Source organism: Lupinus angustifolius, chromosome LG10 (assembly GCF_001865875.1).
Source record: "Lupinus angustifolius cultivar Tanjil chromosome LG10, LupAngTanjil_v1.0, whole genome shotgun sequence".
Taxonomy (NCBI): Eukaryota; Viridiplantae; Streptophyta; class Magnoliopsida; order Fabales; family Fabaceae; genus Lupinus; species Lupinus angustifolius.
In genome coordinates, this window is record NC_032018.1 from 1112960 (window position 1) to 1137058 (window position 24099).

General features: G+C 33.3%; 5 protein-coding genes across 9 annotated transcripts; 1 reads left to right on the top strand and 4 right to left on the bottom strand.

Moving 5' to 3' along the window:
• LOC109357794 (60S acidic ribosomal protein P2A-like) lies at window positions 395-1599 on the bottom strand. The gene is made up of 3 exons (XM_019601844.1): window positions 1416-1599; window positions 690-913; window positions 395-604 (listed from the first exon to the last, which is right to left on the bottom strand). Exons 1-3 carry the CDS (start codon window positions 1501-1503, stop codon window positions 578-580), a joined length of 339 nt encoding a protein of 112 aa, XP_019457389.1. The 5' UTR covers window positions 1504-1599; the 3' UTR covers window positions 395-577.
• On the bottom strand, window positions 2792-5735 carry LOC109357758 (flagellar radial spoke protein 5-like). Its single transcript, XM_019601800.1, has 9 exons — window positions 5325-5735; window positions 5120-5204; window positions 4917-5033; window positions 4739-4803; window positions 4560-4648; window positions 4389-4468; window positions 3831-3942; window positions 3393-3512; window positions 2792-3264 (listed from the first exon to the last, which is right to left on the bottom strand). Exons 1-9 carry the CDS (start codon window positions 5638-5640, stop codon window positions 3079-3081), a joined length of 1170 nt encoding a protein of 389 aa, XP_019457345.1. The 5' UTR covers window positions 5641-5735; the 3' UTR covers window positions 2792-3078.
• Window positions 6622-9161, bottom strand: LOC109358360 (protein SUPPRESSOR OF K(+) TRANSPORT GROWTH DEFECT 1-like). The gene is made up of 7 exons (XM_019602539.1): window positions 8613-9161; window positions 7976-8174; window positions 7732-7800; window positions 7578-7652; window positions 7375-7473; window positions 7130-7285; window positions 6622-6971 (listed from the first exon to the last, which is right to left on the bottom strand). The coding sequence occupies exons 1-7, from the start codon at window positions 9125-9127 to the stop codon at window positions 6846-6848; spliced, it is 1239 nt and encodes a 412-aa protein (XP_019458084.1). The 5' UTR covers window positions 9128-9161; the 3' UTR covers window positions 6622-6845.
• On the top strand, window positions 11161-17619 carry LOC109358359 (metal transporter Nramp6). 3 transcript variants are annotated; one of them, XM_019602536.1, is made up of 15 exons: window positions 11161-11241; window positions 11598-11744; window positions 12524-12602; window positions 12694-12734; window positions 12832-12910; window positions 13018-13122; window positions 13660-13769; window positions 13906-14087; window positions 14176-14245; window positions 14961-15134; window positions 15304-15408; window positions 15871-16002; window positions 16347-16442; window positions 16888-17267; window positions 17406-17619. In XM_019602536.1, exons 2-14 carry the CDS (start codon window positions 11631-11633, stop codon window positions 17230-17232), a joined length of 1632 nt encoding a protein of 543 aa, XP_019458081.1. In that variant the 5' UTR covers window positions 11161-11241; window positions 11598-11630; the 3' UTR covers window positions 17233-17267; window positions 17406-17619. The 3 variants fall into 3 exon arrangements, with proteins under 3 accessions (XP_019458081.1, XP_019458082.1, XP_019458083.1); XM_019602537.1 differs by having other exon boundaries at window positions 11163-11191; XM_019602538.1 differs by lacking the exon at window positions 11161-11241 and adding an exon at window positions 11314-11479.
• On the bottom strand, window positions 18771-22292 carry LOC109358362 (cinnamoyl-CoA reductase 1). Of its 3 annotated transcripts, none has more exons than XM_019602541.1 (6): window positions 22052-22292; window positions 21643-21797; window positions 20918-21103; window positions 20319-20671; window positions 18935-19167; window positions 18771-18900 (listed from the first exon to the last, which is right to left on the bottom strand). In XM_019602541.1, the coding sequence occupies exons 1-5, from the start codon at window positions 22191-22193 to the stop codon at window positions 18984-18986; spliced, it is 1020 nt and encodes a 339-aa protein (XP_019458086.1). In that variant the 5' UTR covers window positions 22194-22292; the 3' UTR covers window positions 18771-18900; window positions 18935-18983. The 3 variants fall into 3 exon arrangements, with proteins under 3 accessions (XP_019458086.1, XP_019458085.1, XP_019458087.1); XM_019602542.1 differs by having other exon boundaries at window positions 18782-18851; window positions 18995-19167; XM_019602540.1 differs by having other exon boundaries at window positions 18771-19167.

Below are 24099 nucleotides of genomic sequence, written 5' to 3' on the forward strand. Positions count from 1 at the left end.
TAACACAAATTTAACTGTTCAGTAACGACAAGAAATGAAGAAGTTGCATCACCAAGGGTTTTCAAAAGAGAAAATAGTTTTTGCACTAGTAATGTAATATTATCCACCATTTATGGGTTAAATATCATGGAATATATGAATGATAGGCGGACATGACGGAACCCTAAATGATGCATAAATTCTAAATTTCTGAGCCCATGTCCATGGTAGATAATAATGAGTTTAAAATCGATGTTCTGACAGTTTAATAAATTAACGATGTATGATTTACTGACAGTATAAAAACTCTTACATGGTCAGTGTATATATATTAAATCCGATAATAATTCTCACTAGTCTTATACTAGCGTAGAGAGAAAACATAAACGGGTCTTACCAAAAGTAAAGTCAGGCAAATCAAATTCAAAAGTCAAAACATTACTAAATTCTATCAAGATACATTGTCTCAATTGAAAGGGCAAAAACCCATAGAAACCTAATACAATAATATGTAAGTCAAGTAACAAAACCTTACAAATAGGTTAAAACTCTAACAGGAACTGCAAAAGTCTTGTACTCAAAAAACACTTCAAGCCTTTTAGTCGAATAAACTGAAACCCATATCCTGTTGAACAAAGATAACATATACAATCATTAGCAAAAAGTCATAATTACATGACAATCAATAGTGCCGCAACTAAGAAACTTACATCATCAGACTCCTCCTTCTCTTCTACCTTCTTCTCCTCCTTTGCTTCGGCAGCCGGTGCAGCACCACCAGAAGCAGCAGGTGCAGCAGCAACAGCAACTGCACCGCCGCCGGAGGGAACTGAAGCCAACTTCTCTCTACCACTAGCAATTAGTTCAACAACACTTTTGCCCTTTACTTCATTCAGGAGCAACTCAATCTTCTCATTATCAGCCTCAGCTCCAACTATAAACAATAAACAACAAAAACAAATATTCTTCTATGTTTGAGAACACCAAACAAATAATCCCAAATACAAAATTGCAATCACTTAATCTTGAAGTTTTCCCTTTATTCAGCAATAAAAGCAAATTAAAACACATAAATTATAAATAAATTAAAAATAATATATTTTCTCCTACAGCATATATAGATAGCAGAACCATCCAATGTGGAATCAAATGAGTAACTTACATATTAAAACATCAAATTATTCCTCCAAATATATTTGCCACCAACTTGGTCCACCAAAGAAAAAGTGCATCATTCAAGTTTAAAAATATCACAAAATTGATCATTCTAGGGACTAAAGTTTACATTTTTTGTGTGACTTATTTGGCACACTTTAGTTTTTTCATTGAAGAACCAAATGGGTAGTAGCAGATATACGTTTAATTCAATTATCATTCAACTATAGTAATTGAAAAATAAAAAATGAAAAAAAATTGTGGAGAATTTATGAATGAACCTGAAGCAAGGATTGAAGTGAGATGATGAGCAGAAGGGGCTTCATTTCCTCCCAAAATGGCCAACAAATAAGCAGCAATTACCTTCATATCTCACTCGCTCGAAGTCAAAATCGATTACGATTGGGATTGGGATTTTTTTGCCGCTAGGGTTTCAACACTGACTCAGTGTAGAGCTATATAATAACTATTAGGGTTTTTGTTCTTGGGCCTGTTTTTTTTTTTTGGTTTCCTTTACCTATATTATCTTATTAACTGTGATAATTATAATATTAAATCCATTAAGATGATGGACTACTTTATCTTTGTTTTCATTTTCCTCTTTTAAATAGTTTATGGCTTTGAATGTAAAAAATTATTATCTTATACTTACAAGTTACAAGCATTACTAAACAATAAAATAAATTATTTAGAAAGTTTTAGATAACCAATTAGAGATTTGTTATTTCTCATCACATATGTACTACCAAAAATATTGTCTTCTAATTTTTTCAGTTTTAAACTCAGATTTGACCGTCTTTAGATTTTGTCTTCTGCCTTAAATGGTACATGAGAGAAATAAACCACGATCTCTGTTTCCAAAATCTGATGTAATAAATCATATTCCACTATATAACATAAAAATATTATTTTATAATTTTTTTTTCCATGTGACAACTTTTTATTGTAGGATATGCAACCTGGTCTCAAGAGCAGTGCAACCAATTGAAATGCAAATTTCACTGAGCAGCATGCAGGTGCAGGCTTATAGATCATAGGAAAATACACTAGAATTTCTCAGATGCTGCTTTTCAACATAAACTCCTACTTCTCAAAGAACTGGTAGTTAAAAATTTAATGGACGCATAATGTTTGGAGTTACTACAACTAAAACTGAAAAAGTTATAGTATTACAAACCACCTTGCATGGTATACACTAAAAATGGGAACTACATAAGCACTTAAAGCTATGCTAAAAATTTAATCTCCCTCTTAATATTCAGAAGTCTAAATTCATTTGTGAAACTTCAAGGCAATGTTGCCTATTCCACCAATAAATTTTCATCCTAGTACTCTAAGACAACCCCTTTAGATGATGTAACAAGTTTTTTCCCTCTAAAGTTGAGGAATCATAGCTGAAGTAAATATACTGTGGGACCAACAATATACACTGACCATAAAAATGAAAGTGAAAAAGTAATAGAAGTTTAGTTTTTTGCTAAATGTTTCATTTTAATTTTCTTGTTTCATGTTCACAATCCTATCATCCCAATGAAAAAGATAGATTGCACTTCTTTATCAGAGGCATAGGTTGAGGAATGAGGAGGAAAGATCAGAGTCCCCTAAACTAAAGCCCTCATGATGGATCATCAACTACTTTCAAGCAAGAACTAAATTGAAATGTTTAAGTAGCTTGACCCATTCACCAAAATTTCTACTTTACATGGATGTCTTTGTTTGCAGTTGGCAAAAACATGAGGAAATTCTGCATTAATATGAGATGTTACCCTTTTCTTTTACCTTTTTGACAAGTACAGAGTAATTTAATCTATGAAAGTGTAGATACAAATTCTTCTATAGAGACAAAATTGGGTGTGATTACTTTCTTTCTTTCTGTTTTCCCATCCCTCACTTCTTGTCCTATATTATTGAAAACATTCACCAAGTTGACATGTTTACCATGATTCATGCACCCCTGTACTCGTCTCCACAATCACCAATCACTTTAAGCAGATCCTTTCCTTTCGCTGTGGATTCTCTTATGCTGTTTAGATCCTCCTCATCAAGAACAAGTGAAAAGATAGCATTGGAGTCTTGAATATGTTCTGATAAACCAAGTCTAACACCAACCATTGATCCTGCTACAGCGGGCTGCAAGTTTGACATGAAACCAAATAAAAGGAATATCTATCAACGCAAGCGGCTAGTCGAATGTAGTATAGATTTGTAATAGAAGTTATTAGATAAGCAAATTCCTGCAGAGACTAAATCAAGTGTACCTGATCTAGTATGTACTTCACAGCAACGGTTGCGATTGAAACACCATGTTTAGAAGCTACTTGTTTGAGAGTCCGAAGCAGTCCCTGGAACAAACTCCATCCTCCCCAAGCATCTATCATCTGCCATGTGATGCAAAATAGTAAAACATGTCAATGTAACTATGCCACAAGAACAAGAACTAGAATCCCACCCTCACGATCTTTCAAGCAGCGAAAAGCATCAACTTGAATTGATGCACCCTATACATTGTTTCACAATGTCATTTATCATTAATAACTTCCCCTCTATTGGACTTTGTTCTCTTATCTAAAATGCTTATCCTAGTTTCTCAATACAATGAAATCAGAGGGGGGAGAATTTTCTACGGAGCACCAATGAATGGGGTGAAAGTTTCTTAAACTATCTCTAGACAAGTAGTGGTGGTCATGAAATCATACCCTTTTGTACTTTTGAAGGGAGGGAGTGTTTATAGCAGGACCAGCAAAAGGAATGGATATGTTGGTGTCAACGAACTTCTCAGACAATAGACCACCCATTACCGTCCCATACCTGCATTAGAAACTGATCTACTCAGAGGATCAAACAGAAGTAATTTTCTTTTCCATCACTTTCATCTAATTTTTGGGGAACTTTCTGCAGCTGATATGAAATATTCCCTCAATGAAATCATGAAACCGTTTTTAGTCTTTGTTCCAAACCATAGAAACTTGGACTTCCCTAAAATTATTCTTACCCAGAACCACTCACCAAATTACTTATTCCAACATACCATTTTACTATCCCAAATTCCCAATCATAGACTGTTATTTCATTCAAGAGATATAGAAACCACTTTTACTTGATGAACATATTAAAACCAAATTTATATGAAGTATCAATGATAAAGTGGATGAGTTTGTAGGAACTTGAACTTCCTAGATATATTACTGGTGAATGTAGTATAGTTATATGTTGTATGGTGTGTGTGATTACGCGTGAGTGAGTGAGAGAGAGACGTTATAAGTTTGACTCCTGTAAGCTGACAAAGCTCTGCCATTTTCTGTTGGGGACGCATATCAACAATTGAATGTTGCACCTGGCAGTGAAAATACCAACTCGAATCACGAATCATTAGTAATTAGAAGAACAATGAAAAATAAATTAAATCACTTCGAAATTGCGATTACCTGATTGCTAACAATAGGAATCTCATTTTCTAGAATAATTTGCAATCTCTCTGTGTCAAAATTTGTTAGAGCCACAGTCTTGATTTTACCTGTAAAGGGCTAACAGAAGTAAAATGATCAAGTCAAGAAATCTAAACCAACATTTGAATTCTTAACCTTTAATTAGAAACCAAGGTAACCTTCTTCTTTCAAATCTGTGAGGTGCTTTAGTGCATCAAGGTAGCCAGAATTTGAGTAATCCCACCTAAATCCATCACAAATAGAGGATAATTGTCACAAGTTTGTGGATAAGTGGTGTGCTGCTTGACCCTATGATAGTAAGAACATCAAATAACCAACATTGAAAGAGATCAATACCAATGGAACTGAAGCATGTCCAAGGATTCTACATCCATTCTCTTCCTTGAAACATTAATGCTGTCTCTCACATAGCTGCTTGTCATCTTGACCGGTTGTGGCACCCATTTAGTGAGACTGCATAAATGATACAAAGGGCTAAGATCAATGCCTACCCTTATGTGCTCACTGACAATTTGTCTATACGTGTCTAGTAAACTCACCCTCTGACCTTTTCCAAGAATTCGGGTGGACGCTCACGACGAACTCGGTTGATGAAAATCCCATATAAATCTTCAGCAGGCCCATCTGCAATACCCAAAAAACACAACAATGGTAAAAGGCAACTAATATTGGTAAGAACCTACAACCCAAAGGGCACATGGATTCAAAAGATGAGAGGAAGTAAAAACAGCTAAGATTGCATACATATATCAGCCATATCAAAAGTGGTGAATCCAGCATCAGCATATTTAAGCATAGCATCAATTGCATTATTTTTCTCAATTCTTCCCCACCCACCACTTGTCTGCCACATTCCATTCACAACCCTGCATATATCCAATGAATCCTTCCCATTCTTCACCACAATGTGATGTTTATCCTCTCCTGTCTCTCTTACCATACACTGAAATGGTCTCACATGCTTATATTTCGGTGTTGCAATTACTCTCCTTCTCCTAGTTGGTGTTCCATTTGAGTTGAAAGTAAATTTACTTAAACAAAACTGCAATGACTCTGACATTTCCAACTCACAAAAAAAGTAGCAACTCTTCTCAAGTTCTAATGTTCTAAGAACAAAGCAAAACCAGAAACATAGCTCTATCAATATCACCAACTCGTTATTCTCCACCACATATTTTTCACTCTTATTCTCCACCACATATCCTAACACATTTCCTTCATTTATCTATTTGCTTTTTATCTTATAACACAATGCAATTCCCAATTTCAAAGCTCACACTTATGTTAATCTATGGTGTATTTTATTTTGCAAGAATTCACTTCTAAAATTTAATCATCTGCTTCTCAACTACCCAATACCAAAGAGAAACATGACCACTGGCAAAGAAGCAAGTGTAAAAATAGGTTAAAAAGGAAAAATACAAATCATACGAATATTCTATTTTCTTGTTTTAAAATATATTTGAAGTTTTGAACAAATTTAATAAACAATTTTTTTCACATAGCACGCATGAACAAACTTGTGTTGATTAGCCTGAGATGTAAGAGAGGGGGAACATGAACTGTGTATTTATGTATTGAATAAGGGAATTACCACAACTACAATAGGGTTCTATTACTTGTGTGCCTTTAATAAGTTAAGATGTCTATTAAACATAAATTATCATATAAAATAACATAATACATTCTCCTAGTTAATAATATTATATATTTATGATATTATTATAATATACTAAATTAGTATATTATTTTTTTTGTACCAAGAAAATAATAGACTAAATTATTTAGAGTATAGAAGTATTTATTTTAGGTTGTTTATACCTAAATAACTTATTGATAACTAATGTTTATATTAATACATTTCAAATGAAATATTTGCACCCTTGATTGATGCAGACAAAAAAACAGTTTTAGCTAATCATTTCAGATTCTTTTACTGATCGAGTTTCGGCCCGACAGCAAGATTGAGTGTCTAGTGATCGAGATATCACTTACAAGAGTAGATATTGTATATATCTATCTTCCCTATATCCTACCAGTAGAAATCTCATGCAATGGATGCTCCTTTATTTATACACAATTTAGGAGAAGCCAAATGAATATCCAATTTTATAAATCCCCCTCAGACAAAAGGGGGACTTTACATCCCAAAAAAACAAAATACAAAAGATGCAATTCACTTTATACAACAACTAAACAAAGTTAAAACCATAACATGATAATTTAAATCATTGTGGATCCTTTTTAGGTGAAATTCCACCAGAATTAACCTTCCTCTCCAAACTCTTTTGTGAATCTCTCATGAACCTCAAGGTCACCTTTGCTTACTGTAGGCCTTTGTCTAGCGAGTACCTTGTCAAAATCAGTTCTTGTAATAGGGGGTGGAAGGATCTGCATAGTTTATATAGCAGTAAGCATTTCACTCATTTCAATTAAAGATACACATAACAACCTAGTCCTAAAATATCAGAGTTTACTTCTCCAATAATCATTTTATAAAAAGATTATTACAGTCCCACTGCCATCAAAATAAAAAACATCTTAAATACCTTAGAAGCAAGTCCTTTCGCAGCAAGCTCCTGCATTGTGATTTGGACTGCACCCTGTTGCTTTGGTTCACACGGGATCCACATACCCTCGGAACTCTTAAAGAAGAACATGGCATCTTGTGTTTTGCGTACAGGTTCAAATAAGACATCCTTCACCTGAAGAATAGGTCCAAAAGATTGAACTTTAAATTGATTTAAGCAAAAGATTGTTGAACCCAATTATTTCAAATAGAAGTCAAACTTACACAAACAGATAGATCTGAACCAGAAAACCCCTCTGTCTTGCTAGCCAAGTGTTCAAAATCACTTTCAGTCAAATTATGAGGAGTATCTCCTAGATGCACCTGTTCAATTTATCAAAGAAGAAAAAAAGCTTGGTGAAACCATTTGCTAGGTTTATACAGCCCAATAAAATCCCACACCCAATAATCATGTATATTGTCCTTGCCTTGAACATGTGTTGACGAGCCTTCAAATCTGGTAGTGGGATATATATACGCTTATCAAAACGCCGCCTTATTGCCTGCAATTATATAATGATTAATAAACAAATTGTATTGACTCTAAACGAAATCACATAAGCAGAATTATTTTCATATTACCTGGTCCAAAGCATAGGGTGTATTTGTGGCTGCAAGAACAAGAACTTTCTGATCATTGTTTCCAACCCCCTACAATTTCAAGTGGACAAACTACATCACTATTGGTAATAAAAAGAAATAGAAAAGAGAGAACAAATACCAAAAATGACAAAAAACAAAAATGCGAGTCAAAACAAAAGCATTAACCAAGGGTTACTACTTACTAATAAGGTTTATCAACATATCCCCACCATCAAACTATTACCTGCATCTGAACCAGAAGTTCTGTTTTAATTCGTCTTGAAGCCTCACTCTCATTGCCTTCTCCACGCTGTCCACATAGGAAATCTATTTCATCAATAAATATGATAGAAGGGGCATTGTCTCGGGCCATTTGGAAAAGGTTTGAAACCAGCTTTTCACTTTCACCCATCCATTTTGAAACAAGGTCTGATGAAGAAATACTGGTGAAGAATTCAAAAGTTAAAAATGCTTGCAAGAGCATGTCCACTTAGGGACCTACATTCATAACAATACACAATACCTATAATTATAGTATCATTTTAATTTTATCCAAATAAAAGGTTTGATTGAAAATGAATGAGGGCAAAGGAAGTTATATTTCAATCCTTTATGCTTTTCGTTTAATATCTGTAAGAACCATTATTAGGAATAAGTACCCTTAAGTCCTTAACACAATTATGAATTAGAATCCAATTGGGGTAAAGTAAATAGGAAACTCCTAGAAAACTTCTTACATGCAATTCAAGTTTTTAATGCCTATAGATTGAGACCAGAAGATAATTTCACTCATGATGTGAATTCATTCCAATAAATTTTCCCTGTAATGTGGTAAAATTCGGAGGTGGGAGGTTTCTGAACCCTATAAACAAGAATATTACCTGAAAAACGTGGAGTCAGCTTCTGTTGCAACAGCCTTGACCAAATATGATTTCCCTGTTCCAGGAGGTCCATACAACAAAAATGCTCTCACAGGCAAAATAACAGCCTCTTGCAAAGCCTGCTTAGCACTCTCCAATCCAGCAACATTATTCCAATTCACATTCGGTTTCTCCCTTATGATCGCCGAATTCAACCCCGCCCGAAGCTTCGCTTGTTCCGGATCCTCCCCATCGCCACCACCACCACCACCACCACCGCCGCCGCCATTAGAGGAAGGTGCGGGCCCACCTTCATCGAGGACAGCACGGATCTCCTCGGCACGGCGAAGATACTCGGTGAACTTCACCATGATAGCTTCCCTGATCTTAAAGTTTTTTTCATACTTGAGATGAGTTCTGAAATACTCCAAAGCATTCATGTAGAGAGGGAAAGCTTTTGCGTAGTTTCCAGCATTGTCTTCTTCTACGGCTTGCTTCACGTATTCGATTGCTTGTTCCTTGAAATTGCTGTACATCGCATAACACAGTAACAACAAGGTGAAGAACAAACTCAATTCGCGTTGAAGAAAAATCTCAACAAAGAGAAACGTGTTTCGATTAAGTAATGCAAATAGCACAGTCAACTTTCTTATTTAATTGGTTGTTTCTTATTTAATTTGTATATTTGTGCAGACCAATTCAAGAGACTTTGTCACAAGCATCTGTCTCAACTCCTGATAGAGAAAATATGAGTTGACGATTTTAACAGAATCCAAAGCAGCAGACAAAGTACGAGGTTGGGAGTTAGGATGTCCCAATTCACTTCAGAATTCAATCTCAAATATATAACCAAAAAATAATGGATGAGGATAGTTACAACTTACAAGTACTAAAAAGCAAATAAATATATGAATATGGATATGCTTGTCCCAAAAGGACATTGTGTGTATGTCCAATAAAATATTACCAAATAATATAAAAATATTACTTTATATTTTTTTAATTTTTTAATTTAAATATAATACTGTTGAAAATGTCAATGGGGACATAAGATATTCGATCCTTATTGGGTCCTAACTTTGAACTTCATTTCCAAAAAGTATAGCCTATCATTTTGGGTTCAGTATTTGCCTACGCCATATCTTATTTCTTTTGATTAGTTAAAAAATATATATTTAAATTTAAAATTTAATGAGAAAATATTTTTCTGATTAATTAAAGAAAATGACACACAAAGTGGTGATACACTTTTTGAGAGAATATGTGGACTCGTCATATGTGGGTTCCAACTTGGAACTCTTAAAACACGTGTCAATATGCTATCCAATCTCCACACTCCAATGTTCATGATTCTTCAGCTTTGGACTGTACCCCACCTTCTACGGTTCTCATTCCTCCCCAACACACACCACACTAATACAAAAATTTGAAATAATTGCAAATTTGTATAAACGTATAAAATATATATGCTATGCTTAGCAATTATGATCCATCATACTTAACCTAAATTGTGTATAAGACAACCGGGTGCTAAAATATGATAAACTCATTATTCTTGTTGAAGTATTACTAAGACACTTTTAAATTATCTCGAAAGTAAGTATCACATCGCCTATCTTATTGTCTCGGAAATGGTTTAAATACATGTTATGTTACTCCTCTCATTGCCAATTGATTTTGAAATGGAATCTTAACATGGTATCAGAGTCAAAACTCAACTTCTTTCCGGTTTCATGGGCCAAAAGATACCCATTAATTATGGGTCAAAGGTAACCTTTCGCCTGGTCCGACAGGCTTATGTGGAGGGAACATGTTAGAAAGTATATCTCACATCCTATGAGGAATTTTGTCATGCCAAGTAATTTTGTGAAGCAATTTGAATGAACATGAAAGGCATGGTGATGTAATAAATTTTGTTTCATATATATTGTGTATGCAATTATGGGGTGGTGTGAGAAATTCATTCTATGTGTATGATGTCTATGTATTAAGATTTGTTGAGAAAGATAATATACTTTGGTCATTTATGATTTCAATTTGGAGACACATTTAATACACAAAATAAAGGTGTGACTAAATCAAACTTCATTAAACAAATGTATTTTCACTTCAAAAGTATTAAATGAGCGTGCATACACAAATGGATGAATATTTATTCGACATTGGAATACATTTATTAAATTTGAATCATTTAAATTGTAACCTAATGAATTTACCTTGAATGAATTTCAATTCATTTATTTAGTACATATAACCATAATGCTTTCTGTTTGCAGAAGCAACAAAACAGCTACAAGTTTCAAAAGACTTTAAATTTAAAATCTATCCCAAAAAAATGTAAAGTTTTTTTATATTGTCAGTTAATCGTCCACCATTGATTTATATTACTTATGTTTGAAAATCAATAATTATTAATAAATCAAATCAACGACAAATAATTTGCTGACATGCAGTCTCACTATCGGTATATAAATATTAAATGGATGAAACTAAGTCTTGTAAGTATTTTGCTTGGGATTTGCGACAGATAAATGCAAAAATAAAATATAAAAAAGAAAGAGGAATATATAAATGGTAAGGTGGTGTAAGCGTTGGGCGGGGTTCCTTTTCTTTGGAATCAGTTTTCATTTTGCAGATTTTGACCTCACTGGTATCCTAATGCAATCTCTCTTCTCTCATTTCTCTTTCTCATGTGTTTAGTACTCAATAATTGTTTAAGCTTATAAGTTATAACTGTGATTCTGAAATCTGAATTTCCATTTCTTACTCCTATTTCATCATGCAACTAAAGATTATGTTTAACCTTGAGTGAACTCTATCTCAATCTTCAAAAAGATTAAATTTTGATATGATTCTAGAACTTGGGTTGTTTCAGTTTTTACTTTACTGTGAGACTAACCAATTCCCTAGCCTTAAAAATTCATTTTGATTGCATAAAAGTTGTGTGATTTTGTCTCATTGATGAATAAAGTTGTGTGATTTTGCCTTTGTTTTTGTTTTTGTCAGTGTTTTTGGGTGCTGAAAGGGAAAAAAGAGAACATGGTTATCACAGGTTCCGGGCAGCCGCAATTCATTACAAGCACTGGGACTCAGAACTCATCGAATGCCCCTCTGATTGAGAACTCAGATGCTGGGCAAATTGTTGTGCCTGATGTGAGTTTTTGTTGTCATTGGATCCAAAAATGTTTCTAGATTTGGTAAAAATGATGAGTAAAGCATTGAATCAATTCCATTGTGTTTTTCATTCGGAATTGATCATTTACTTGGGTTTTCCATGAAACAATTTTTTTTGGAATCCTAAGTATACCTCTTAATATTTTCTGCAAAATGGAGAGAGAGATAACAAGGGGGCTGAAAAATTCTGTGTGAAAATGGGTATTTGCGATTACTCAGGAATGAGTTTGTCAGGTGTTTGGTGTATTATTATGTCATATCATGTATGAGTTATAGTTCTCAAATGGCTGAAAAACTTGTTTTTTCAGCTATCCAATCTAATATCAGATTATGAAGTTTGGTAGTAGTTAACTTGTAGTAGCTTATACAGATGTTGCTCAGCGAACTTTTAATTAAGTTGAATTTCACTGTTGTATGAAATGTAAAACAAAACGGATTTGAATTGACGAGCACAGCTTCTCCACCACCTGCTGCCGAGAGAGAAAAAATCATTTTTCATTTGAGACTCTATGAAATGAGAATGATATTAACCTTACTACTGACTATGAATCTATGACTAGTGACTCCCATCTTTTAACATTTTACTTTTCATTTAAGAGATCTTTTTAAACTTCTGTATTTATTATTAAGTTTAAAAATGGTGTAGCTTAAGTTATTTGATTGTAGAGTATGCTGCTGTAACTCATGCACTTCATCCGATGTGATATGAAGCATGTTTTATTTGATAAGCACTATTTATGTATGTATCTATTTTGCAGAAGAGCAGCTGGAAAAATTTCTTTAGATACTTGGGGCCTGGATTCCTTGTTTCCATTGCATATATAGACCCGGGAAACTGTAAGATCAATATTCATTTACCCCTTCTGTAATAAAAAAAAGGCATGTTCCTGACTTTAGATGCTTATCGTAATCTTATAATTACTTGCAGTCGAGACCGATCTTCAGGCTGGGGCACAGTATAAATACGGGGTGTGTTGCCTGACTGTAATGCATTCTCAGTTTCTTATAATACCTAACTTATGCTCAAGACTTCCTTCATTTCTTTTTCACATTTGATTTTTATCAGTTACTTTGGGTCATATTGGTGGCATCATGTGCTGCTCTTGTAATTCAAACAATGGCAGCCAATCTTGGGGTGGTCACTGGTACTTGATTTGGTTAATGAAAATTATTTTTTTCTGATAAATTTGGTATTTCACTGATAATTTTCCTTTTTGTTCTGAATCCTTTCAATTCTGTCTGCTGCTTGCAGGAAAACACTTAGCAGAACATTGTAGAGCTGAATATCCCAAGGTGACCAACATTATCCTTTGGATCATTGCAGAAATTGCCATAGTGGCCTGTGATATTCCTGAAGGTATGGAGATTTTTTTTGTACTACCAAGGGCATCCCCTCACCCTATAAGTAAGAAAATAATCCCTTCTAGGGTATGTGGCTGTCCCTCCCAACAAGTGTCAATTCGACCCTTGACTTTCTTGTCTTTCTGGAGATCTAGCGGGGCCTTACACTAGTAGACCAATGCCTTTTATTCTATGTTCATTTATTTGTCTGCTTGAAATGTTTTTGAAATATATATTAGAATCCACTGATTAAATAAGTCCAATAACCAAGACACTGAATACATTTGAAGTTCATCATTACCTAGATAAAGATCACTGTCAAGTTATTCTTCTATCCTTCCTTTTGTTTCTTGTTTTATATTTAATCATTTGATGTGCATATATAAATAGAAAATTTTCTCGAATATCTACGATATTGATCAATGATGTAATATTTCCCCTAGTGGAACTAAGGCTTGGTTGATATATATAAAACACACAAACCGTAACTTTCCATTTTCCTGATCTACTTTAAGTTGATATTTTTTCCTGGACATTTGTTGTACTTATGCAGTAATTGGGACAGCCTTTGCGTTGAACATGCTCTTCCACATAAAAATTTGGATTGGTGTTCTTCTGACAGGACTCAGTACATTGATCCTCTTAGCTTTACAGCAATATGGGGTAGTTTTCTATTCCCCTGGTATCCTAATGTGGTTTGATATCATAAGGATAATTTTTATATCCTTAATATTCATTGCATGTTATATTAAGTACTATATACAAAAATATTATGAGTCCTATTTTTGTTGTTCAACAGATTAGGAAACTAGAATTCTTGATCGCGTTTCTAGTATTTACAATTGCTGCATGCTTTTTTGCTGAGCTGGGGTATGCAAAGCCTGATGCTAAAGAAGTTCTAGATGGTCTTTTTGTGCCACAACTTAAAGGGAGTGGTTCTACTGGTCTTGCAATTTCACTTCTCGGGGCTATGGTTATGCCGTGAGTTTCCGTTGTGCTCTGCAGCCATTTAATGTTTCTTTCAATTTAAAATGTATTCTCATGCCATTTGCTTTATGTGTTGTGTCAGGCACAATCTCTTCCTTCACTCAGCATTGGTGCTTTCTAGGAAAGTTCCGCAATCAGTTCGGGGAATCAATGTAAACATTTCAACTCTTTTATCCATGTTTATTTTACCTTTTCTGCAAGGTTTATCTTTGATTTAAGTAATCACAAGGTCTTCCTGTTTACACTAGATTCTTAAACAGTGTAGTTATTGTTCAAGACATAGTATATCTATCAACAATAGTGTTTCTCATTTTAACTGTTTGACCCTTACTCCGCTTTGTAACTTCATTCAGTTTGTTTTGCTGTATGATAGCATAAATATTAATGTCCTTACCTGGCCTGTCTATTTGCAAATATCTTTGTCGGTTAAGAAACTCTTAGCATTTGAGTCTTTCATCGTCTTCTTTAGATTGTAGCTCAATATAGTCCATCTTGGTTTATCAGTGCACAACTCTGCATATAATAATTTGATAAGTGATATAGAAGGCATTCTCTTCTTTCTATGTCTCTCCCTTTGTTTTGCATTTTTCAAAATGTGTTTATTCAGTAATACTGAATTCAGCTGCACTGAAATATGATTTAATGGAATAAATATTCTTCATTTTGTGTCAAGTCATGCTTTTTGCCTTTGAACTTTCTGTGGTCAGCATATTCTGATAAAAACAAGAATTATTCTTGGAAGCTCCTGTTAAGGTTCTAGTGTTGTGAACATTCCGACAAATATCGTATAACATGAAACCTAGTCATGAGTGTGTGCATTATGGTAAAGTACTATCAGCTGTCTAATTTAACAGTTTTATTTGACAGGAGGCTTGCCGATTTTACATGATGGAAAGTGCCATTGCTCTTACAGTGGCTTTTCTCATAAATGTTTCTGTTATTTCTGTAAGCGGCTCTGTTTGCAATTCTTCAAATTTGAATGCAGAAGATCAGAAGAGTTGTCAGAATTTGGATCTGAACCAAGCCTCATTTCTACTTAAAGTATTTGAAACCCAGAGAGATATCTTTCTTACTTTGTGAACATTGTAGCATTTAGTTTATTTACTATGCTACCAAAATTTACTTAATCCTTAAGCTTCATATCCACTTGTTACTGGTAATGGTGTTCATAAAATTGTAGATTGATATTTCTGACATGTGTCATACTCAGAATGTCTTGGGGAAATGGAGTTCGAAACTGTTTGCAGTTGCTTTGCTTGCATCCGGTCAAAGCTCTACCATAACAGGAACCTATGCAGGGCAGTATGTCATGCAGGTATGGTGTTTTACGGATGTTTTGGCAAGCAACATGTTTGCATGGATGTTTTGACAAGAAACATGTTTGCATCTTCACTAGCAAGTACCTGTAATTGATCTTACCAAAGACAATTATCATCACTCGTATTAATAGCCTTAAATACACGTCCTTTTGTAATTTGAGTTCTCTAATAAAAAAATCAAGAGCATCAATTATAATTCAATGAATTAATTCTTTGAACTAAATTATAATCGCTGCCTTGGACCATCATGTTTGGCATTTTTATGCTCGATAAACCTGTCCGTGTCGTGTCCTCTATTCTAAGAGCTTTAATAGTAGTGATATGTGTCCCTAATGTGATTTGGGATTAAAAGTCACTTTAGTTTTTCTGTGGTTCACTTACATAATGACCACATTGTAGCATTGGTTTTTTGTGTGCTTTTCTAGTTTGATTCCCCCACAATTTGTTTCTTATTTCAGGGATTTCTTGATTTACGACTGAAGCCATGGATTCGGAATATGTTAACTCGTAGCTTAGCCATAGTTCCTAGTTTGATTGTTGCAGCCATTGGTGGCCCTAATGCTGCTGGGGAGCTCATAATAATTGCATCCGTAAGACATCTTCCCCGTCAAATTCTCTCTAATTTTTGTCCTAAAATAAAACGTCTTCTAATGTTCACTACTTCGCTTACAAAAGTGCTTGTATTAAAGTTAGCATTATTATTTTGAAATTGTCATTCATAAAAGACCGTGGAAGTTTCACATATATTTGCAATCCACTGGTTGTTTACTGTTATATTTGCACCACTTGTGCTGTTATAAAAAACATTGTTTCCATGATATCATTTGACAATTCCTGTCTTTTTGTGTATTCCTATGTTGTTTTTTCAAAGAATTTCCCTTTCAGTCACTGCTATAGATTTAGCTGATGCCCTTTTTTCTTCTCTGTTGATCAGATGATCTTATCATTTGAGCTTCCTTTTGCTTTGGTTCCACTCCTTAAGTTCACAAGCAGCAAAACCAAGATGGGAACACATGTCAACTCTATCATGGTAATTTTTTGACTGCACAAAAGTTGTATACTCTTAGTATCGATATATATGATTCCGACCTACATGATTTGATTATGGCTTGGTTGTTGTTAGTAATAGTATCTATGTAAAGCGCATACACTATGTAATTAAATTTTGACTTAGAGAGTAAGGGTCACCTTTTGTTTTAAGAAAATGTTTTCTTTTTTCATTTTCTAATTTCAATAAATAAAAAAAATTCATTTTGTACATGAACATTGAAAACTTTTTTTGTTTTTGCTTTCATGTACAAATCTTCGAAAACAGAAAATAGAATAAAAACAAGGTGGCACACTTGTAATTATTAATGGCCGTGGCCCAATGCACGAGATTCTCACCTAGTGGGAATGAAAACATACAATGTATTATCACATAGAAAATACAATCTTGTCTGATATAAGATTTGCTGTGTATTTGTTAATTGCAGCTTTCAGCTATTACTTGGATCATTGGTTCCCTCATTATGGCCATTAATATATACTATTTAGTCTCTGGCTTCATCAACTTGCTTGTTCATAGTCACTTAAGCCTTGTTGCCAAGGTGTTTCTTGGGATGTTAGGATTTTCAGGTATAGCAGTATATTTGGCAGGTATAGCATACCTAGTACTTCGCAAAAACAAAAAATTGTCGCACCTTTTGTCGCTAACCGCATCGGAAAATCAGCAAATGGCAAATGAACAAGGTAACAATGGGTCACTCTATAGTCTCCCAAGAGAAGACATAGTAAGCATGCAGTTGCCTCAAAGAACTACTCCTGTAGATCTTGACTGAAAACTATGTCCATAAGCTATATTACGAGGAGAGATGCACTTATTTCATGATTAAGTTTTTTAACTTACTCTTCATCCTAGCCCTCAATTCTACGGAAATCTAATGGTTTGAATTAGTAAGTAGATCTAAATCATTAGATGTCCATAGAATTGATGGCTAGGATGAGGAGTAAGTTTAAACTCGACTTTAGTTTGAGGGATATATAAATAAATGTCATTTTTGTGAATTCCTGGAGTTGGAAATCTGCATAAGGATCAGGATCTCTTTAAACTAATATGAGATTGTATTCTTGTATCACATGCTTGGAATTGCTTAACATTTGATTTGAATGTTTTGCCTATCTTACAAGGTTGGTTTTTTTGTATCTGAGTTGTTCTTTGATATTTATCCTTGTTCGATCCACAATGTACAAACTATTTAGATAAAGTTTCCTGGGCCTACGAGACTATATGAACATTTTATTATGAGTAATGATATTTGGAACATTTTATCATGAGTAATGATATATCCTCCTACCAAATCCGGTAAAAATGTTACATGTTACTTTTCTTATGGTGTAAGAGAATTTGTAGAAGTATAGTTGTGATGTTCAATTGTTCCATCCCCATTTCCTCAAAGGATAAAACATGAGATGTTTTATAAGTGCTTGTGGTATCATTTTTCAATAGTTACATAATATGTGTACCAACTCAAATAAAAATATAACGTGATAATTGTTACACATGTGGTGTTATTAAAAACAACACAAGCTCCCATATATAATAAATCAATACCTAAATTTTGTCTTTTCCTCAATTTCCCATATATCCCAATAATGGTTCCTTACTTCATGATAGAGGAAGTTTATATATTAGTGATGTTTATATATATCCCAATATATTAGTGAAGTTTCCCAAATCAATACACTTGGCATCATTTTCTTGTTTTAGAAGTAGTTGCAACGATTTGATGGATCCTTTTTGTCTTAAATTTCCAAAATGAAGTATTGATCTTATGACTTGTTAAATTCAAGAATCTATTCCTTTTTTCTATTTTGACCAATTAATTTGAGTAAAGCCCACCCATTTTGAAAAATCCACTACTTTAACTAGCCTGGCTTCTCAGCTCTACCAAATACAAATTTAAGAGTTATCCTTGTTTTTATCAAGCACAAAACTTACTATTCTATTTATTGGGTTCAGTGTCCCACTCCTCTGTGTCTATGTTATGTACTAAGAGATATGATTAGTTAGAAAAATATTTAATAATTACAAATTTAACTTAAATATTTTTTTCCAACTAATTAGAACTGATGATACATAAAGTGGGACAACAAATATGTTCTCCTATTCATTTAGGTGCATATTATGGTGTCCTTCTATGACAAAAACATAAAATATGTGATAACTAACTATTATTAGCATTAGGTTCTTATTAGAAAACACCACCACAAGTCCAAAAATGCATGTAAGTTTTGTTCTTTAATCAATTATATTATGCAATGTTTAGATAGAGAAATTAAAAAAATAGAGGTTGGCCAGAAATAAAGAAAAATACACAATGAAAAGAGGGGAAGAAAATATATTAATATTTTTATTAGGTTCAGAAAAGGCCAGAATTGGCATGGTGACTCTCTTAAAAAACTAAAACATGGTTTTCAGTAGGATTCACTATAATTTTACACGAACAATATTACTAAAAGCTGTTTCCTTTCATCATGGAATTAAAACTTGTTGACAAATTAAATTTCACACAAACTGGGCATAGCAGGTTTAGGATTTCACTGCAGTAGAATCTTGTTCCTTTGTAGGAACTGGAAGGTGACCTTTTTCCTGAAGGCTCTTAACAGTGTCATATAGACACTGACTCACTGGGGTGAATTCCAACCCCAAATCTTTCAGCTTTTGTTTTGAAAATATGTAAGGTTTTGCTCTTGGATTCTTTTCATCCGAACACCTGCATGTATAAGAATTCAAAACAAATTATTTCATTATTAAAAGTAACCTTGTTACTATAAAAAAAAATACTCAATTGTATGATGTGTTGGTAAACTTGCAAGCTATATTAGTTACCCATTCTTCACTAACAAATAAGTACAATAAATCATTATTATGATGACTTATAATGTCCATATTTTAATGGAAGTAGGTAGGTAGAAGACCAAATACGCTATCAAGTTCTTAGTGTGACAAAGACATTGGGTTTGGTAAGGACTCATAAGCTCCACTAGTTTCTACCTAGAAAGATACCTTTGAGAAGTTCTTAGGCTATGTCTCGATCCTTTAGGTGGGACATGCATTACATAACAAGTCAAAGTTAGTGAACCTACTACAGCCCGCATTTTCTATATTCTAGTGACAACCAACCCCACCATTCTTAATATTTTGCATATTCTTATTCACCATCTCATATCATGAAGATTTTATTCTACCTGAAAATATTTCACATAGTTTCCAAAGGTTTAAATGAAAAACTCAATGGTATATAAATGTCACACATTTGCTTAAACAAAAAAACGATTCTACATATTTGATCATCATGTATTAGTAAATGAAAGTCATAGACAATAGCTAAGAAACATCTTTTTGGTGGGTGACAATGACTCTGACCGTAAAACAATTCTCACCCACCCAATTCTGATGTTGTGGTCCACTACATAGCAACCACCATAATTCCCCTAATCAATTTTGCCTCCAACTACGGGGAGTTCCATTGTTACCAGGATGTGGGAAGAGTGGAGAGTCAGGAGTGAGAGATCACGTCTTGAACCAAAACCTTAAAGACATTAGGTCTATCAGTCCATTCACTTATATGCTCTTTAACTCATCCATTTTTACACAATATAAAACTTCTTCATTCACACTTGAAATATCCAACACATTTATTTCGTCACAATTGCTTATTAATCATTAGATATAAGCCTAATATTCATGGATTCATTTGATGGATAGTATGACAGATAACATATGATAGTTTGTTCAATATTATTGCAATCTAGAGTTTGATGAATGATCTATCTTCCCTAGTGTTAGTATATTTTTAAAGCAAGAAATAAGATATATATATTAAGAAACTTCGGTAAAGTATATAAATGAAAAGTGACATACTTGGTTGGAACTGGGTACTCTGGAAAATACTTAGCCAGAATTTCAACAAGCTCTCCACGGTGCAAGGAAGTTTCAGCACATAAGTATCTACCAGAAGCAGTTGGGTTTTCATAAAGAAGAATGTGAGCTAATGCTACATCCCTAACATCAACATAAGCCTGTGTGGCATTTGTATAGGTCTTAGCAGAGCCAGTGAGGTACTTGAGGATGTGAATTGTGCTAGCATTAATGGTTGGTTGTAGCAATGGTCCAAGCACCAAAACTGGGTTAACTACAACTAAATCTACCCCTTTCTCTTTTGCTTCATCCCATGCTGCTTGTTCAGCCACAGCTTTCCCATAGCAATACCAATTCTGCAAAATAATATTCATTAACAAACAAATATTTCATCCTCATTCAATTTATTTACTTTAATTATTAGAACATAGTCTCAATTGTATTATTACATTTCTTGCAGCTGTGGATAATTTCAAAAAAAATGGGACTTCACGATTATGATTATATCATGGTTGGAACTTAGAAGAATGATAAATATATTAAAGTTGTATTATTTACTACCCCTAAAATAAGTGATATTATTGGTGAGTGGGAAATGAAACCTTGGTATTCTTGCAAAACTCCAAATCACTCCAACATGACTCATCAACCACCACATCAATATTCCTAGTGGGGTCCATATAGACTGCACCAATTGATGAAGTAAACACCACTCTTCTCACTTTTGCTTCTGCCGCTGCTATGATCACATTCTTTGCTCCATTCACAGCTGGCTCCACCATTTCTTCCTGTGTACTCCAAATTCAATCAAATCATTCTTTCATATTATCATTCATGCCATCTATCATTCTTTTTACAAAAAATGAAACTTCAAATCCACATGAAGTGTATAGTACAAGATTTTAAACACAAACAATTGTTAGAATATTATTACTACCACAATTTTATAATTCCTTACCAGCATTTAAAACTTTGAAACGAGCATTTATATTTCACACACTCACGTATATATGCATGCTAATATTGGCAAGTATCATTAAGGTAAAAGTATATACAAAAAATGATGCCTTTAATTAGAGTTGAATTTTCAAGATTATATTCCTTAGATGATATTTTGATGACACTTATTAACGGACTACCTCTTCTGTCCCACGATAGTATATACTGCATGTGTCATGAGTCGTTATTGGTCAGAAAAATAATTAATAACTAAATTTTTAACTTCAAAATATATTTTCTTTAAACATATGGAGTGACAAAATGTGGTTCTTAACTCGATGATCTGAATATTGAAAGTGAAAAAGGCAAAGAGAGAAAGAAAACTGACAGGGTTATCGGTGACGGGTGAAGCAGTGTGAAAGACACCATCACAACCGTTAATGGCAGCTTTGACAGATTGAAGATCAAGAAGATCAACCTTATGCAAAGTTAGTCTCTCAGCTCCACCTTCCAACTCTTTCAAGTGACCATTCTTTGGATCATCTGAAAATTAAATATTCATCTAACCCAACGTCACCTTAACAATCTTCCATTTTTTTCACACTACTAAATTGTCATAAAAAACACAACAATGATTGATATAAGTTTATAATAATAGACCTAAATTTATAAGCTAGATATTAATTGTACGATAAAATATAGAGTGAGGATCCATCTACTCATCAAGATGTGGAGTAAGTTTAAAAAACTTTCGTTGGAATATTCGTATTCTGAAGATATAAAGGATGATAGCATGCCTGGATTACGAAGGGTTCCTCTGACAGAGTAACCTTTAAGCAAGAGGAGTTTGACCATCCAAGAGGCGATGAAGCCTCCGGCACCGGTGACACAAATGGTTTGGCCATTGCCGGAATCCGATGATAAGTCGGCAGCAGGCATATTCGTAAAGATGATTAAGTTTAGTGGAAGACAGAGAGAATGAAAAGTAGTGAACGTGTTAAGTTTGTGAATGAGTGGCACAAAGTAGAAGAGTGGCCACAACACATCTTTTTATAATGGAAAAATCTTCCTTGTAAGTTTCGCATCGTCTACCTCATTATCTCGATAATGGTTTAAATACTTGTTGTACAATATAACATAACAAATTTATGAGTTTCAGTAGTAAAAATATTTTTTATATTATCAATATATATATATATTAAATCCTAAATTTATTGCTTGGAGACTCTAGATAATCAAGATTTATAAGTAAAATATGATATCATATAGATTAAGGACATATTAACTGTATCCACATAAAGTTTAAGCGATTCTTCTAAACAATGATTTATTTTGTTCTAAGAAAATTATATATCAAAATAAATTAGTTTATTATAGGACAATATCCTTTTACTTGAACCAAAAAATTGAACCTTAGTGATAATGATTTCTTCCACCCATCTTAAAATATCATATTTGAATGTATTCACGCTCACCTACTACACTTTTTGTTTTTTTACTACCTTTTTAACATGTGCATTGCACTAGTCATAATTCTTTTGCCCTTTTTATTCTATTCTTGTAAGAACATTCATAAAAAATTTAGAATAAATCAACTATTATATGAAATTGATTAATTTGATTTTAAAAAAAAATACCTATGTTATACTAAATTAGCAATATGAAATTTAATTGATTAACTATCAATTAAACCATTATATAACTAACCAAATTAATGATCAATACAATATTAAAATATAAACTTTTTCAAATCAAATTATATAACATTGACTCCTATATTATTTGAATTTATTTTCACAATATACGATATTTTGTTTAATTTAATTACACTCATCACAGTTTTTTGTTTATAAGATTGCGCTTATAAGTAAAAAAATGAATTATTATGTTATAATTTACTGTTCAAATATATTAGAGCAAATCGTATTGGGTTGGTGTGTGTGAAAATGAAATTCAAGCCCAAAACTCGAACTCAACAATCTTAAATGCTAGAAAAGAGTTGTTGTGTGAAAGAAATTGGCTGAGAGAAAGTTGGGGAAGTTATAAATCAATTGGTAGACAACCTACAACGTTGTCACACCTAGGAACAAAATTCATTTCTAAATTAAAAATAAAAAGAATTCCCCTTCCAATTTCACCCACTTTTACATGCTTATATCAACATATATCATTATATGGGTCAACTTTTCCATTTTCATTCTACGTGATACTCTAAAGTCTAAACTAGTGATTATTTTAGAGAAAACATGCATGTGTTACTTGAGTAAGACTCCACAAGTTACACTTTGGAGTGTATTTTTTAGGTCAAAGTTGTAATTTCAATAAAAAGTAAAGGTCATAAATATCATTGTCTATTGAATTTTTAGTGTATTTTCCCCTAACTTGACTCTTCATTAATGGAGAGGAATCTAACTCGTGTTACTTTAACTAATCATGTCTCTTGGTATTACGCCGGTAAATCATGGGTTGAAAATCCAAAACAATAAATAGAAAGATATGATAAGTTCATAAGATAACTCTATCATATGATATTGCTCAAGAACCAATCCCTTAGTTATTTACATAAAATAAGTGGTTTAGATTTTGGTAAGAAATCAAAAGTTATTTGGGTTTAAAATTGACACAATCAATTTTATTATGCTTGGTGTTTATTTCTATTCAACTCAACTTAATTATGTACCCCAAAAAATACTAGGGATGCACCAAAAGGACACTCAACTTAATTATAACATAAAATAACTCAAACTTATTACTATTTTGAATACTGAAAAATCTCAACCAAACATGTTTCTCAATACAAGTGATTTTTACAAATTTGAAGAGATATTTAAATAACATGCTAAAG

Excerpts from the sequence above, each read along its gene's own strand:
- LOC109357794 (XM_019601844.1), bottom strand. The coding sequence starts at position 1,503 with ATGAAGGTAATTGCTGCTTATTTGTTGGCCATTTTGGGAGGAAATGAA. Across the intron at positions 914-1,415 it reads CACTTCAATCCTTGCTTCAG|TTGGAGCTGAGGCTGATAAT; the intron begins GTTCATTCATAA and ends TATTGTTTATAG. Across the intron at positions 605-689 it reads AGAAGGAGGAGTCTGATGAT|GATATGGGTTTCAGTTTATT; the intron begins GTAAGTTTCTTA and ends TTTGTTCAACAG.
- LOC109357758 (XM_019601800.1), bottom strand. The coding sequence starts at position 5,640 with ATGTCAGAGTCATTGCAGTTTTGTTTAAGTAAATTTACTTTCAACTCA. Across the intron at positions 3,513-3,830 it reads CCCTTCAAAAGTACAAAAGG|ATGATAGATGCTTGGGGAGG; the intron begins GTATGATTTCAT and ends ATCACATGGCAG. Across the intron at positions 3,265-3,392 it reads TGAAGTACATACTAGATCAG|CCCGCTGTAGCAGGATCAAT; the intron begins GTACACTTGATT and ends TCAAACTTGCAG.
- LOC109358360 (XM_019602539.1), bottom strand. The coding sequence starts at position 9,127 with ATGTACAGCAATTTCAAGGAACAAGCAATCGAATACGTGAAGCAAGCC. Across the intron at positions 8,175-8,612 it reads GCTGACTCCACGTTTTTCAG|TATTTCTTCATCAGACCTTG; the intron begins GTAATATTCTTG and ends ATTCTTCACCAG. Across the intron at positions 7,286-7,374 it reads GTTCAGATCTATCTGTTTGT|GTGAAGGATGTCTTATTTGA; the intron begins GTAAGTTTGACT and ends CCTATTCTTCAG.
- LOC109358359 (XM_019602536.1), top strand. The coding sequence starts at position 11,631 with ATGGTTATCACAGGTTCCGGGCAGCCGCAATTCATTACAAGCACTGGG. Across the intron at positions 15,135-15,303 it reads AAGCCTCATTTCTACTTAAA|AATGTCTTGGGGAAATGGAG; the intron begins GTATTTGAAACC and ends TGTCATACTCAG. Across the intron at positions 16,003-16,346 it reads AGCTCATAATAATTGCATCC|ATGATCTTATCATTTGAGCT; the intron begins GTAAGACATCTT and ends TCTGTTGATCAG.
- LOC109358362 (XM_019602541.1), bottom strand. The coding sequence starts at position 22,193 with ATGCCTGCTGCCGACTTATCATCGGATTCCGGCAATGGCCAAACCATT. Across the intron at positions 21,104-21,642 it reads CACCCGTCACCGATAACCCT|GAAGAAATGGTGGAGCCAGC; the intron begins GTCAGTTTTCTT and ends TGGAGTACACAG. Across the intron at positions 19,168-20,318 it reads GAGTACCCAGTTCCAACCAA|GTGTTCGGATGAAAAGAATC; the intron begins GTATGTCACTTT and ends TTATACATGCAG.